Here is a 14,775-nt window from a genome sequence, read left to right on the forward strand (position 1 = left end):
TTGTTGACTCTGTGTTTATTCAGCTGCTGTATAATCTAAGTTGTTTGATCAATGTTGGTCAACAACGTCCCAGTCCAAAAATGGATAAAGTATTTTTTAAATATTTTGTTTTTAATATTTTGAAATATTAGATATTTGTGAGAAAGTAAATCTTTAGAAATTGCCACTATATTAACATTTGTAAGGTTGTATTGTAGATTAACACCTCGAGAGATTATATCACTTGAAATTCTCTGGTCTGTATTCTGTGGGGTTTTTTTCATTATCTTCCTAGTATTTGAATTTTAAAAGGTTGATTAAGGTTTTTTAGTAGGGATGATCCTTGAATTAATTCAGCTATAGATTTAATTTTTCCATTGATCATATGTTAGAAATCAAAGTAATTCCATTTGTCTTGAATATTATACTGAATATTGAATGGGAGCTACATTATTAGAGACGGTATATTTTATTCCATTGTAAAAGAATGCATTCACCATGGGTCTGAGTTCAAAGGTCTTTGGATCAGGTGCTGTATGATCTTGTGGAAATGGGAAATAATAAAACAGCTGTATTGCTATACTACAAAACCTCATGCAAGGCAACAAAATCTTCCACTTGTTTTAATCTTTTCAAAATCAATTAGCAAATCACAATACTTGTCTCTCTTAATTATACAGCTATATTTCAGGATGCAACAGTTAAGTTTCCTACTATTGTAACAATTCTTTCTATTTTTGGTAGGGATGATCGTTGAGATGAAAGGTCTAAGATGGAGTAGCTTCAAAACATAATCCAAACCACCTTTAATCACACAGTCATTCAGGAAACCAGGATTTTCAATAAATATCTGTGTATCTAAGCAATATACAACATTATATAAAATAACATTAACAATCTTAGCTTACTTGCCCAAAATCTAAGATTATCTCATACCACACGCATTGTAGAATGGTTTACAATTTTTCACGATATCGTGAGTTTAATGCTACAAATGCTTATTTTCCCCAGATCTGTAACATGATTTAAACATTTTATTTAATACTTACTACATTTTAAAACAATGATGTTCTTTTTTAACAAAGTCAAAATAATATGAATTACTAATATCTTCACATGTTCCTTTTGGATATAAATTGGTTTCTACTTATATGGAATTAATTCAAATGGTTGTTGTCCTCTATCCCCTTAAAAGTATTTTAAGATTGACGGTCTGGTAGATATTGAGCATAATGTAGTTTTTGAGCTTTTTGGCCGCTGCTAAGTTTTGCCCTGGTGTGACTCCCAGATTTAGTTCTGGAGTAGTAGCTATTGAAGGATACAGTGTGAAAGGAGGAATATGTGATGTAGATTTCCAAAAAAAAGCATGTGTTTTTCCTTTTTCTCAAATATAATCACATGTTCATTGTCTGTCTATGCTGGAAGAAGGATAGGAAGCACTGGGATGTGCTTTTAAGTAGGCCACAACTTTAGTTTTAAATATCTGGGACTTTCTAGTAGATAAAATTGTACAGTGCAGATAATTCCATAATCAGTTCCATATACTCAGGGGCTTCAGCAGCCTTCTCTTTTCCTTTTCAGACCCCAGAGAACCCACTGCTGGGATCCTGACTCTCTTTTCCCTGATATGAGGGTTAAAGGTGGACGGGGGCTATACAAGTTGAGCTGTTGATTCTCTGCCACACCCATTGTGGGAGCCCTGAATTCCCTTTCTCCACTCCTTTGAAGAGTACCTCTTCAAAGACTTTTACCAGCCCGTTTTATCTGATCGCTGTATCCATTTCCTATGGAACACTTACAATGGACATAAGGAGGGGCCAGCAAGACCCAGTGCAAAAATAACTCCTGTTCTGCCAGTCACCTGTGGGGCAAGGAACAAGCCCAGGCCTTCCCAGTCCAGCTGAATTGCTCTTTGACTCTTCCAGGATTAAAGAAACTCTCCTGTTACCTTCCCTGACAGGGGACACAACCCCTCGTGGAATTAAAGGGGAAACTCCCTTTTTCTATCAAGCAAAACAAAGGTCCACGCTGTTTAATATGCTGTGAGAGTATTTTACCTTTCTTTTATGCATTGATAAAGTTACTTTAACAATGTCTGTGCTTTTGACTAGATTAATCTGATTTTCAAAAATAGATTTTAAGAACAGTCAAATGGCTATACAATGCAATTTGGTGAACCTTCTCAGGAAAAATGAAATAAATTAGCTTTTCACTTTCCCTGTGTTTCTATTGTTATTAATGTTAAAATTAGTATCGCAGCAATTGTTGCCTTTCTGGATAACTCAATAACACTTGATGCTTTTGAAAGGTGCCATGTTGAACTCTACTTTGTATTTTGTATAATTCTAGCATTTGTTCAGATAAAAGCAGTCACTGCTATGTAAGTGAAAGAGATTAAAATATAAAATCTATGCAGTTTAATACTACTTGAGGATTATAGCTAACTATATTGAAAGAAACAAAGAGAAAATGAGCTATGGTTGAAATAATAGAAATTCTAAAGGAACAACTGTTTTGTTACGATTATTCTGTCCCTTTATAAAATTATAGAATAGGTTCTTATTACCCCTGTCTTGTGTCTTAAGAATTGGAAATACTATTTCTTTATCACTTCACCAGTCAAATATAAACTTGATAATCTGTCACTGGTGTGGACAGCAAACCTGTAGAGCAAAGAATTTCATTCTTAAATCTACTCTCCAAATGATCCGGTGATTTTGCTTTCATTTGGTGTAACGGAATAAACTTCATGGCTTTCAGTCAATGACAAGGCTCCAGTTGGCGTCAGTGGTATAACATGATGTTGGATTACCATGCAGAATCTTATGTCTAAAGCATGTTAGTAATTATATTGCAACTCTTCACTTTAGCCTACACATAACTCTAATGTATAAAACATTTTAAGACAAATTAAAAAATGGACAATTGGAACTATTTCTTCTTCCCCTTATGTTTTCTATAGTTTCTTTTTTCCTCTTGCGGCATCCTAGGATTAAGAAATTTGTACATAAGACTCACACACTTAAGAGAGCAACAGATGCTCTCTCCAGTATGTCTTTAAGTTTCTTTTAAATGTGCCATAAGTTGTTCTATGTGATTATGACTTAGACTTTGGCTATACTGAAAGGTGACGAGACATTTGATATGGATTTAATCAAGCCACAACTTTATTATTAGATGTCTGGGACTATCTAGTAGATAACATGCACAGTGCAGATAGCATGACCATAATTAACTGAGGGAGAGTGCCTTTACTAGCTCCCCCTCTTTTCTACCCACGTCCACATCCACTATACACTTAAACAGAGAGTTGCAATATATGGCCTTCTGTGAGGACTGTGGGGAGGAAAAAACCCTGCACTTGGCTAATACATCGGAAGGGGAAAAGTTCCTTCCCAGTATTCCTCAAAAGGGTGCTCGTGTAATGCCCACAACAGCTATTGCCAATAACATAGTATATTTACCACCATAACAGGGAGTGAGGGTGGGTGCTGCTGACCCTTTTCTATGAATAAGAGGGGAAAGTCCTAGCCCAGTTTTCCCGTTTCAAAACCCCTAAGTACTGGGTGATGAGTCAGCCACCATGCTGGCTCCTTTTCCAGCGGTTTCATGTCTTTACACCCAAACCATCAAGAATTGCTTTCCCTCCTCCCACAAGCCATCAAGAAATGCTATTTTGTCCTGACCAGCCAAACAAATACCACTTCTTTGCCTGAACCCCATAAAATGAAGGGTGGTGATTAGTAAGACCATGTACACTGTATAAAATTCACAGATATACTACATAGATTTAATGAGAATCACTATTATATTACCTCACTTCTCTTGTAATTGACATCAAATCATGGATGTTCTGAGTTTTAACATTTAACTCAGTACTAAGACATAGGGGATTGACCCTTGAAGACTGAACAAGTCTAATTGGAAGTAGCATAAAAGATGATAATATCAATGGGTTTCATTGTAGTATAATTACATGTTGAGGCAGAACCCTGAAACTCTATTACTGTACATTGACAGGCAGTATCTTAAAAGCTGAAGTCAGGAAGCTAATTTCTAGGGAAAATAATAGCAGTTAGAATAATACAAAATATGTATTTTAATTTCTAATCATCATAGTCTAATCGTCAGTCCTTTTCTACAGTTAAGCCTTTTTCTTTTCATTGTTTCTTTGTATTTCAAATGAGAGCTTAAGAATTAAAATCCTGTCATTCTAAGATTGTAGAGGCCTACAAAACTTATGTTCAACATCCATCCTTTTTCATACTCAGTAATTAAAAATGGCTGTGGGCATTTTTTATCCTCTGAGATTTACAAACTGCTATAGCTTTCAACATTTGTAGAAGGATTTATTCACCTGCTTTTATATGGAATAACCAAATATCAGAGCAGCTTGAAGTATTTTTTTAAAGTTTACCTCTAGGCCACTGGTTTTCTGAGCATAAAAAAGGCTGTATCATTAGTCTACCTTTCTATTAATTTTGAAATCCTAAGAACAAAAGTCATTAATAAGTCTTTTGTCACGGAGAAAAAAGAGAAGATGCCTTTTTACTATTTGTATGTCATCATGCCAGACCTAGAAATTAGCCTAATTTATTATTTAAAACACTGGTGGGATTTCTAATTGCATTCATCATTAGACATGACACGTTTAGAACCGAGCACCATATCCAGTGAGAATTTTCCAGTTTGAATTTTGAAATAAAAATATTTTTCAAGAGATCCCTAGCTATTGCTTGTTACCATGGCAACAGTCCTATTTGTCTGAGAGCTCTGTCCGCTGCCAATGAGAGAGCGAGCAGCATCAACTAAACATACGAATACATCAAAGACAAATTCATATGCTCAATCTGATCAGCTCAATTAATGTAAGAACAGAAGCTGAAGGGGGTTAAAAGAGGGCACCCATTCAGGATAGATGAAGCCCCTTTTAGCAGAATATATACGCCGGCCTTTTGGGGGAGGAATTTAGCACACTGTCAAAAACATTATCAGAAAAGGAAAGTACTAGGCCTCCTACACCTAACAGATATGAAGCTGTCAGACAAAGAATAGCACTATTCATTAAATGACACTTATTTTCTCCCACTTTACAAGAATACAGCGAACAAAACAAGCAGGGGAGCAGCTGAGAGAGAGACACTTTTTTTCTTTTCCTAGTGATGACAGACATGCAGCAATTATGGTGATAACTAAGGAATACTAAACATGAAGCCAGGCTCCATTCTGTTTATCACCTTAAATTTTATGTTGCTAAATTTGCATGCAACTCTTGTTTTGTTTTATTATTTATGTCTGGGACAAATTAGATCCTTTTGTTTTTAACGTGGTGCTTTCAATTTGGTGAAGAGCTTCTCTAAACTACACACATTCTCTCACTTTTCTTGTTAAATGGCCATATCAAGTTGAAGAGCTTTTGAAGTAAGACATTTTCAAAGCACAACAAAACTGCTGTTATCAATGGGGGGAAAAGAACATTCGTGTAACAGCAGGCATTGTGTAATATTTCTACTACATGTAGTTTAAAGCGGGTATAGTGAAAAGTTGTATTAATTGCTACCTCTGGTTTCAAAATATAGTACATAGTGCAATGGTGTTTTTTTTTTAAATTGATTCCTAGAAAGTTGTTGATTGGTAGGAGAAGCTTAGCTTGTGTGCCTTGTAATAGGTGCAGGCAAGACAGTTATCCCACAGAGTTACTGCCTTTTAAGAACCTATGCCTAAGTCACGATGATCTGATTTAAGGTCTATTATCAATAGTCTACTACTTATAACTGCATGATCAAGGACTGATTGATACCGACTTTGTAGCCATGTGCTCCATAATATGCTGTCAGGGAATGCTGACAGTTACAATAAAGGAACAATAAATGGGGGGCAGCAGTAATGTAAAGGTCCAGTCTGGCTGTATGAAAACTGATAGCTGGGATATTGGCTCCTGTGTTACCATATACACCAGTCCCTTTGAGAATTTAGCCGGTAAGTGAATTAAAATGGTCTCCAGACACAGAGAAGAGGAAAAAAAATCTTAATTTAAGAAATTTGCAGACTTAGCCAAAACACTGCATTAGAAGTAAACAAAAAAACAAAACAACACAAAAAACCCTTTTACTCAAAAATCTGAGAATATCTGACACCACTAAAAATTGACACTATGCAAAAAGAACAGTGTCCATTTTACGTAAATGTAATCCATATTATGTACAATTGAAACAAAATACGAGTAAGTTTGTATGCTAATTTCAGTTTGTTGACGGGATATATTTTTGTTCATGCTTTAGTTTGGTATAATTTTCGTTTGCCATTATACCTTATATGCATATATATGTGTCATTAATTAGGGAAAAATAAGCAATTTAGGATATGTAATTCAATGCAGTGACCCTAGTCCTGCACCCATTATTCTATTACAGCTCCTATTGAATTGAATTGGGCCTTGATGCTGATTGCTGCTTTTGACCCATGATGTTCAATAGGAGTTGCGTCTGTGTGGGAAGGACTAGGTCTCATATGCATGTTATCAGGTTATGGGAACAGGCAAAAACACATTCTCAATTCATAAAGTTAGTTTTACCAATATTTATATCTCCAATTTATAGTTACTTTGAGGTGCCACAGATAGAAATAATTTCAGAGAAATAAATGAAAATGTCTACTATGTCAAGGGTTTTAAAAACTCTGATTTTGCATTATTCCCACATAATCAAACGAATTGAAGTTTAATGCTGAAATGTTTCCCTTAATCCAATCTATTAATTAATATTACTATTATTATTTAAAAATGTAAATTACCATTGTGCTCTGAGGCCCATATCAAAACTGATGCCTAATTGCATAAAGTGTAATGCAAATATATGAAGAGATGGGTTCTTCCTTGAAGAGCTAAAAAATCTAAGCTTTTTTCATACTTTTAATTAAATATGGAGACAGAGTTAATATATGCTGATAGTTTTAAACTTTAATTTCTGTTCAAACAAAATCACATTTTCAAAACAAAACAAAAAATGATGCTTAATGTAATAATGTAATGTAGTACTACATCTCTTTGTCAAACATCACCTGTCTTTTAAAATGTGCTCACCGTAACTGAATGGTGGGTCTTTGTCTAGCCAGCCAAATGAAAAAGGGCTTGCTAGTCTTTTGTGTTCGGTTATGAGGATGGGAAGGGGAACCTGTCTGAATGGAGCCATTGGAGTCTTGTGCAGTAGGGAGACTCCCCATCCCACCCCTTTTCCCAGAACCCTTTAATTCTTATCTGAGGAATAGGCACTAGGGCCATGGCTGGGATCAGACTGGAAAAGGGGAGGGCAGCTAGCAGTCTTCCCAAATACCTGGAAACAATTAAGCAAAGAATGACAACCTCCATTTTATGCTTTATTGCTGAATATTCCCAGAAAGTGGTAAATGAATAAAGTTGCTGCCCTATTAAACCTCATCCATTGCATTATGTCTTTTTCCCAGCGTGGCTGGAACAATGAGCGCATACTGAAAGCTTCCCTAATCTGCATATTGACACAATATGCTGAATCATCAAGGTATAGTTTGAAATGTTTGCAAAGATCATCCTTTCAAACTATCAACACAATGCACCAAAACAGAGGCTATTGCATATCAATATCTAATTAGGCAGCCCTTACTAAGCAGTGCACAGATACTTGACAAGATAATGCATAGCAAATCCAAGGAAAGAGAATTATATCTTGTATTTCAAAGCCTACATACTGCTCCATAATTTGCAGATCAATGAACCCACAAGGCCTAATCCCTCTAACCTTCATCATGAAAATGGGTTTATTGTCTTCATTCTGAGAGCTTGACTGAGTAAGGCAGATAGATTTGGCCCATGTGCTGTAGTGTTGGTCATTCACCTACATTAGGATTACTAATGTGAAATATTTGGCTCTTAAAGAACAATAAGCTTTTTTTCAATTACCGATGTGAGAAAATCTTTAATCCCTCTTCTCTTTCTTCTGCAGTTATAGGTAAAAATATCTCAACTGTTACTGAATTTATTTAAAAAAATCATTTTGGCATATCTTGTATGTTATACCAACACTCAAATAGAAGCAAAATTTTAATGTTCACCATATAACACTCTGAAAATAGGGCTGTGTTGATGGAAACACTGAGAGGCCCTGAGAAACACATTGACAGGCAGTAGTACCAGTAGGCATCCATAATTAGATCAAAATGAACTACCAAAATATAAGTTGTATATTGATGATGACAACGAAAAAATAATTTGCCTGAATGGTCTTACCATTTGTATTTATTTTGATGGTATTCTTTATGGCTTCATTAAAAGGTACCTGATTGATTGAAGTTCTGTTCAAAGCAGACTCAGCTTTCTGAAATGTAAAGCTCAGCATCATGAATTTACTTTTTGGAATGATAGACTTTAATTTTTCCTACTGAGGTAGTGTTCAGAATAAGAGTCTAGTATGGATATATTATACACTGCGGTAAGCATTTTCATAGGTAAAACTCTTTTGTGTAAATGAAATACAAGCTTATTTTCCCTGAACTCTAGAACATTTTCAAGTTCATGTAACTGTTAGACTATAATGCAATTATACAGTACTGTGTAATTGTATTATAGTCTAATAGTCTAAAGAAGTTACATTCTTCCATATAGAGCAGTTGCATAATTTGAAATGTGTGTAATGTGTAGAGTGTGCTGCTTTCCTTTAAAAATCCTCTTAGTCTAAAATATTGTTACATTGTATTTTCATTGTCTTCTAAAAAATCAGATCACCAAAATCTGCAGTTCTGTATGTGCGGAGACACACGTTTTCCTCATTTTTTCTGTTTATACAGTTCCTTTTTTTTCTTTGGCTATTCAGGATAATAGTTTCAGGCTGTCACTGCTCTACCTGAAAATAACAATCAAAAATGGAAGTAAATGTCATGCTCAGTCTTACCTTTTATATAACAAATTAAGTTTATACTTGATCTAATAAAGTGGCTCTTAATTTATAGTGGGCCGACAAAGCAGGTTATGTCATTTTTCAGTTGTAGTGGCATAAACTTATTGCACACTGGAGGTCACCCTTGCTACTTACAAATTTTTTACATTTTTGAAAAAAAATGCAGCCATTGTAAATTTTAATGTACACAAGGTGGCTTTTTGCAATATTTTTAGCAAAAACTCATGCCCATATTTAGGGCTATGTATATACTCTTTGTTTAGTTAACCATATTATAGTTCAGGAAAGTCATTTGTAAAAATGTAACAGCAGTCTGACACTCAGGTGAGTGGTACAAATAACATAAAGCTGTTTAGTATCAAAATAAGGACTTCGGTTGTCTATTGAATTTCTTGTGGAAAATTTCAACAGCATTGTGGAATTGTATCTTTTGATACATTGTTTTCTTTGTGAAGAAATCTGCTAAATATAATTCTTTGGCATATGACGTATAGAGGTGTTACACTGTAGGGACGATTACTAAGTATATATTAGGTAAGATACTCTGTGTTGCATTAAATAGATTTCTCAGTAATTTGTTCCACTGCCTCTGGATGTTAATCTTATAGGCTAAAACTGTGCAATATTACTAAATTTTATTTGTTTACAGTAAAAAACCTGGCAGTTTTACACTTCACTAACCAGAACAACTTTGCAGACTCAAGATTAGAGTAGTAAGATCTTGAGAAAGCTTGTGTGGCCTGGTCATAGGATGAGCTCATCTAAAATCATGACAGAATTTAAAAATGAAAATATGGCGAAGGTGGCTTTCAGCCTTTTCCTTGCCAAGATCCTCTCCCATTGAGCAACATATGAATAATAGATTGGTTATGACCTTCTGACACCTGTTTGCAGGTCAAGATCCCCATACTGATAACTTGTGTATTAGAGTAATCGTGAATATGGAAATGGAGGAAAGTCTGGATGATGGGGCCTTAATCCTAGTTAACTACTGCAACTAAGAAGTCCACAGGCTATTGCTCTAACTTTTCTAGGTTCAGAAAAGCTATGAGAGGTTATCTGGACATTAATTTAGAGTGTAAAATCTATTTAGATTGTAAACTGTTTGAGTCTTATTTTAAGAAGTATATTTATTTATTATTTAATTTATATTATTATACTTACTTTAATAAGTATGCAGTCACATCAATAGTTCAGGAGAGGGAAAAAAGTGGAGAAATTGAGACCCAGCAACTGATTATTATTATTTGTTTGCATTATAGTAAAGTCTAGGAGCTTCAATCAAAAAGATGGTCTATTTCTCATACAGTTTACAATCAATAGATCATATGGTCTGTGTCTATACTAGCTCCCTATTTCGAAGGGAGCATGGTAAGTAGGGTGTTGGGAGATTATTAATGAAGTGCTGTGGAGCATATGCAGCACTTCGTTAAGCAAATTCCTCCCCCCACCCACCCTGCAGCAACTTCAAAGTGTTAAACTTCCGAGTGCTGGCTTGCGTGTAGTGGCTAACCTGCTGGTACTTCGAAGTGCCTGGGCAATTTTGAAGTCCCTTTACTTCTCAGAATTCTGAGGAATAAAGAGACTTCAAAGTTGCCCAGGCACTTTGAAGTACCGACGGATTAGCTGCAGCTACATGCAAGCCAGAACTTCAAAGTTTAACACTTTGAACATGCCATGGGGCAGATTAGCTCAATGAAGTACAGCATAATTACCACAGCACTTCATTAATAATTTCCCAATACCCTACCATGCTCCCTTCGAAGTAGGGAGCTAATGTAGACACAGCCATACTCTAAACCAATTTATAATCAAGCTCTCCCAGTTTTTCTGAATGAATGGGATTTAGAACAGTACCCTATGGACTTCTTAGTTGCAGTGGTTAACCAGGATTCAGCCTCCACCATCCAGACCTTCCTCTACCTTCATCATGCCATTCTATATTATCCTTCCCAGAGGCAGTGGGGAAGGATATGTTAAACTGAATACACTCATCTTATACTCTCTGGTGACCCCTCCATACTAGGAGAATCCTCAGCAGGGCAGTTGCATGTGATTCTGCCTGGGAGGCAAAATGGTGCAGAGTAGGTCAGTGAATATACCACAGAATATTGATTGTATCCTCATGACCTTTTGAAGTAATATATTTGGTCCTCTTTCTGGAAGGATTCGGTGCCAGTGCTCTCGGCCATGATGCTCTAAAACCAAAATGGCAAAGGCATTGCACAAAGCATACTTGCAAATTGTGATTATTGGTACAGATACAGTAGGGGATGCTCCCAGTTATCTACTGTCTTCTAATGTGTATTTTCCAAGTACAGTTAGAATCCCTTTAAGTACATTTTACCAAATGGAATAATATTTGATTATATTTTGTAAATTCATTATTGATAATTATCCATTGGATACTTGAATTGTTTTCATATCAAAACAGGTTCCCCTATCAAATGGAAACAGTGTTATTAAAGTTGTGGTGTTCTTCTCATTGCTGTCACCTTAAAGGATATGGTTTATAATAATTTAGGCCCTCATTGCAAAATGACCCATAAGGGGTACCATGAAAGTAAATGGGATCTATATGGGTGGACATCTGTACCTACATAGTCTTCATCACTGAAGGAGGACTAATAGAATAATTTGATCCAACTAAGAAAGAACATAGCCCCTATCTATCAAATCTGGTCATATTCAATTCTACTTTACACCATTCTGTATTTGATGTCTCGCTAATTAGACCCACACACAAAAATGTCCAGATCAACTCATTCTTCACGCAAAACTGAGCTCAGATGATAAGTTCTTTAGAGTTATACATAATAATTTGCTCCATTTGTCTTTCCCTCCATTATGGGATAAGTTATGGCCAAACTACAGCAGTTACTACAAAGAATTATGGCAAATCTGAAACTGCAAAAGAAACTACAAATATCCATCCCAGGTGGAGATATGAAATCACATTCACTATGCAAAACTGCAATAACACTGCCTGTAAGTACCAACAAGTCAGCTGTTATCTACAAATATTCTAGTAGGAGGCAAAAAAACAGAAAAATGAACCATGGTACACAACCAGTGTTCAATGAGGTAAAATTCTTCCCAAGCACAAATCTCATGTTCTCTTTTAGCCATGTTATTACAGAATACTTACATTATGGTTGTGCCAACAAAATAGATTTAGCATCATATAAGCATAACACTGGGTTATTAGAGCCTATTGGGGCTACTGTGATTAAAATTTACAATTAATTATAAAAGATACATTTTCTGCTAATCTTCAACCAAAAAGATTATCAAAGATAGGCAAGACGGGGAGAGTTTGTCAAGGTAATTTTTAATACTCCTAGAACAGGGATTAGCAAGCCAACAGAAGATTGGAGGTTTCAGACCTGCCAGTGAAAGCAGCCCAATCTTCAGCTTCCCTACTTGGGCCAACCATTGGCCCAGTGAGAACATTTAGATTTCACTGCCATCTTTCAAGGATTTAACAAAAAAGCATTAATTCCAGTGAGAATAAATTGTTTGTCTTTGTCTTGAAGAAATAAACAACAAAGAAAAGTTTATTTCAAATACAAAGTTATGTTATGTTTGCAAAAAGGTATACGTGAATGGTCAAATTATGATAAACCCAAAATATATATTTCAAAAAACCTTTAATTTTATTAACAATTATCAAAACAAAAAAACAGTCAAGTAGCACTTCAAAGACTAACAAAATAATTTATTAGGTGAGCTTTTCTGGGACAGACCCTCTTCTTTAGACCATAACAATTATGTATTTGCAAGATCATAGTCCTAAAAAAGTCCTTTAATACACATAAATCTACTATGCAGGCTAACTGTATTCACATCATACAGTCAAACTTTATCTCTCACAGGATAAAAAAGATGTTCATAATTAGTAAAAAATAACTTTTAGTATCTGGATGCATTATCCTCTTAAGGCTTAAAGTCTTCAGCTAATTTAAGTGGAAGGATAAGAAGTAAACTCAGGAACATTAAAAAAACAAGTAAACAAATTTAACTTTGTAATTTGTTGAGAAAGTAGTAAAGCACGATAAAAAATCTTATACTTTGAACTCCTTTCTAACTGACCTTAAGTCCTGTTGTCTAACCTGTTAGTGGGAGATGTTTGTGTCCAGAAGGTAGAGGAGCAAAATGCCATTGCATCAATTCTTGCTTAATGTAACAATTAAAGAAAACAGAATCTTGCAGGATAAGAAGGTCTCAAATTATGTCTCTCTTAGCCTATGTATCATTTTTAAGATGCAAAGCCATCAATGGCATCAAATACATAGGTTCTGTCAGCTGGAATCCTTCTCTCATGCTAAAATATGGGATGCTTCACAAATATTTGTCATTTTCAATGGTAGAAGTATATTACAGTTTAAGAGAGGTATTTTCTCAGTACTAAAGTTAATTCTAACCTAGAAGTATAAAATTGTGGATATAGATGTAATTTCTCTCATGCACAATGGAATAGCAGATAATTTAGACTGATTTTCTAGACCTTTAATAATATTTGTTACTAATCTCTGAACTTTTTCCATTTTGTGTTCATCTTTCCTGAAATGTGGCCAGAAATAAATCCAGTATTCCAGGTGAGGCCTAATCAGTGCAGAGTAAAGTAAAAGAAATACTTCTTGTGTCTTGCTTGTAACCAGGGCGTTTTTCCTGCTGGAACAGTGTTCCAGCACCCTATTTTTCTGGCACTGCCATTTTGGAAGGCAGCTGGGCAGCTCGGAGCTGTGTGTGGTTCTGTAAGGAGCCATTTGCATTGCTGCTGCCACTCTTTTCTAGTTCTCTGTCTGCCACACTGAAAGAAAACTAAATTTGATTGATTTAAAAGCTCCCGAAGTAGCAGCGGGGGGAGCAGCACGCAGTGCTGCTGGCCTGGGTAAGGTAAGTCACTGAATCCTGGGCTTTGGGAGGCTGTTTGGGGCTGCAGGGGTGTGGGGGTTTGGGGCAATGAGACATTGAGCCTGGGAGCGGAAGGGGTGGTGATGGGGTTGTGGGGAGAGGGGTTAAGTCTGGGGGTGGTTTGGGGCTGAGAGGAGTTCCGGCACTTTTTTCCCTAGGAAAAAAAGCGCTGCTTCTAATACTCCTGCTAATACATCCCAGAATGATATTTGCTTTAAAAAAACACAAAAAACAGCTTTTTCACTTTGATGCACTTTGACACTTCCCACCCTGTGTCCCTTTCTGCAGTACTATGTTGTAGGTAGTCATTTCCCATTATATATGCGTGCATGCTGGTTATTTTTGTCAAAGTGAAACACTCCTTTGTCCTTATTGAGTTTCCTGTTTAGTTCAGACCATTTTTTCCAGTTTGTCCAGACCATATTGCCTTTATATAAATCCATGTATGCCGGCATCTTAAATACTGCATGAAGATTTGGTTGTCCCATCTCAAAAACGATATATTGAATTGGAAAAAGTTCAAGAAAGGGCAACAAAAATGATGAGGGGCATGGAATGGCTTCAGTATGAGGAGAGATTGATAAGATGGTACTTTTCAGCTTGGAAAAGAGGTGATGAACGGGAGACGAAATAGAGATCTATAAAAACACGACTGGTGTGGAGAAGGTGAATTAAAAAAAGGTGGGGTATCTCCACGTTTGCTGGACAACCTGGGGGGAGGGGATACTAGGGAGGCCCCCCTGAAGCTTCTGGAGGAGGGCGACTAGCATCATGGCCAGCAGACTGGTCATGGCCTCGAGGAGTATGGCATTAGGAAGCTATTTGGGGTCCAACGTGTTTCCCAAAGTATCTCCTCTGCTTGCTCGGGGTCTGCAGTGCTCAAGGTGGCAAGCCAGCCCTTGGAGTATGCAGACCGATGGGGGCAGGGAGGGGGCCTTTAAACAAGCAGCAC

The 14,775-nt window shown here is 36.2% G+C and overlaps 1 protein-coding gene across 5 annotated transcripts in view; it reads left to right on the plus strand.

Annotated features, from left to right (window-relative positions):
* The window catches only part of KIAA0825 (KIAA0825 ortholog), a 393,823-nt gene that overhangs the window by 235,744 nt on the left and 143,304 nt on the right, over positions 1-14,775 (plus strand). The window contains exon 21 of one of the 5 annotated variants that reach the window (XM_074995325.1): positions 1,561-1,999. The exons of the other annotated variants lie outside the window; for them this stretch is intronic. Coding sequence (XP_074851426.1) covers positions 1,561-1,651 — 91 coding nt within the window. The 3' untranslated portion in view covers positions 1,652-1,999. Of the gene's footprint in view, positions 1-1,560; positions 2,000-14,775 lie in introns of those variants that run through there. 5 annotated transcript variants of the gene reach the window in all.

This window comes from Carettochelys insculpta, chromosome 5 (genome assembly GCF_033958435.1).
Source record: "Carettochelys insculpta isolate YL-2023 chromosome 5, ASM3395843v1, whole genome shotgun sequence".
In the NCBI taxonomy this organism is placed as follows: domain Eukaryota; kingdom Metazoa; phylum Chordata; order Testudines; family Carettochelyidae; genus Carettochelys; species Carettochelys insculpta.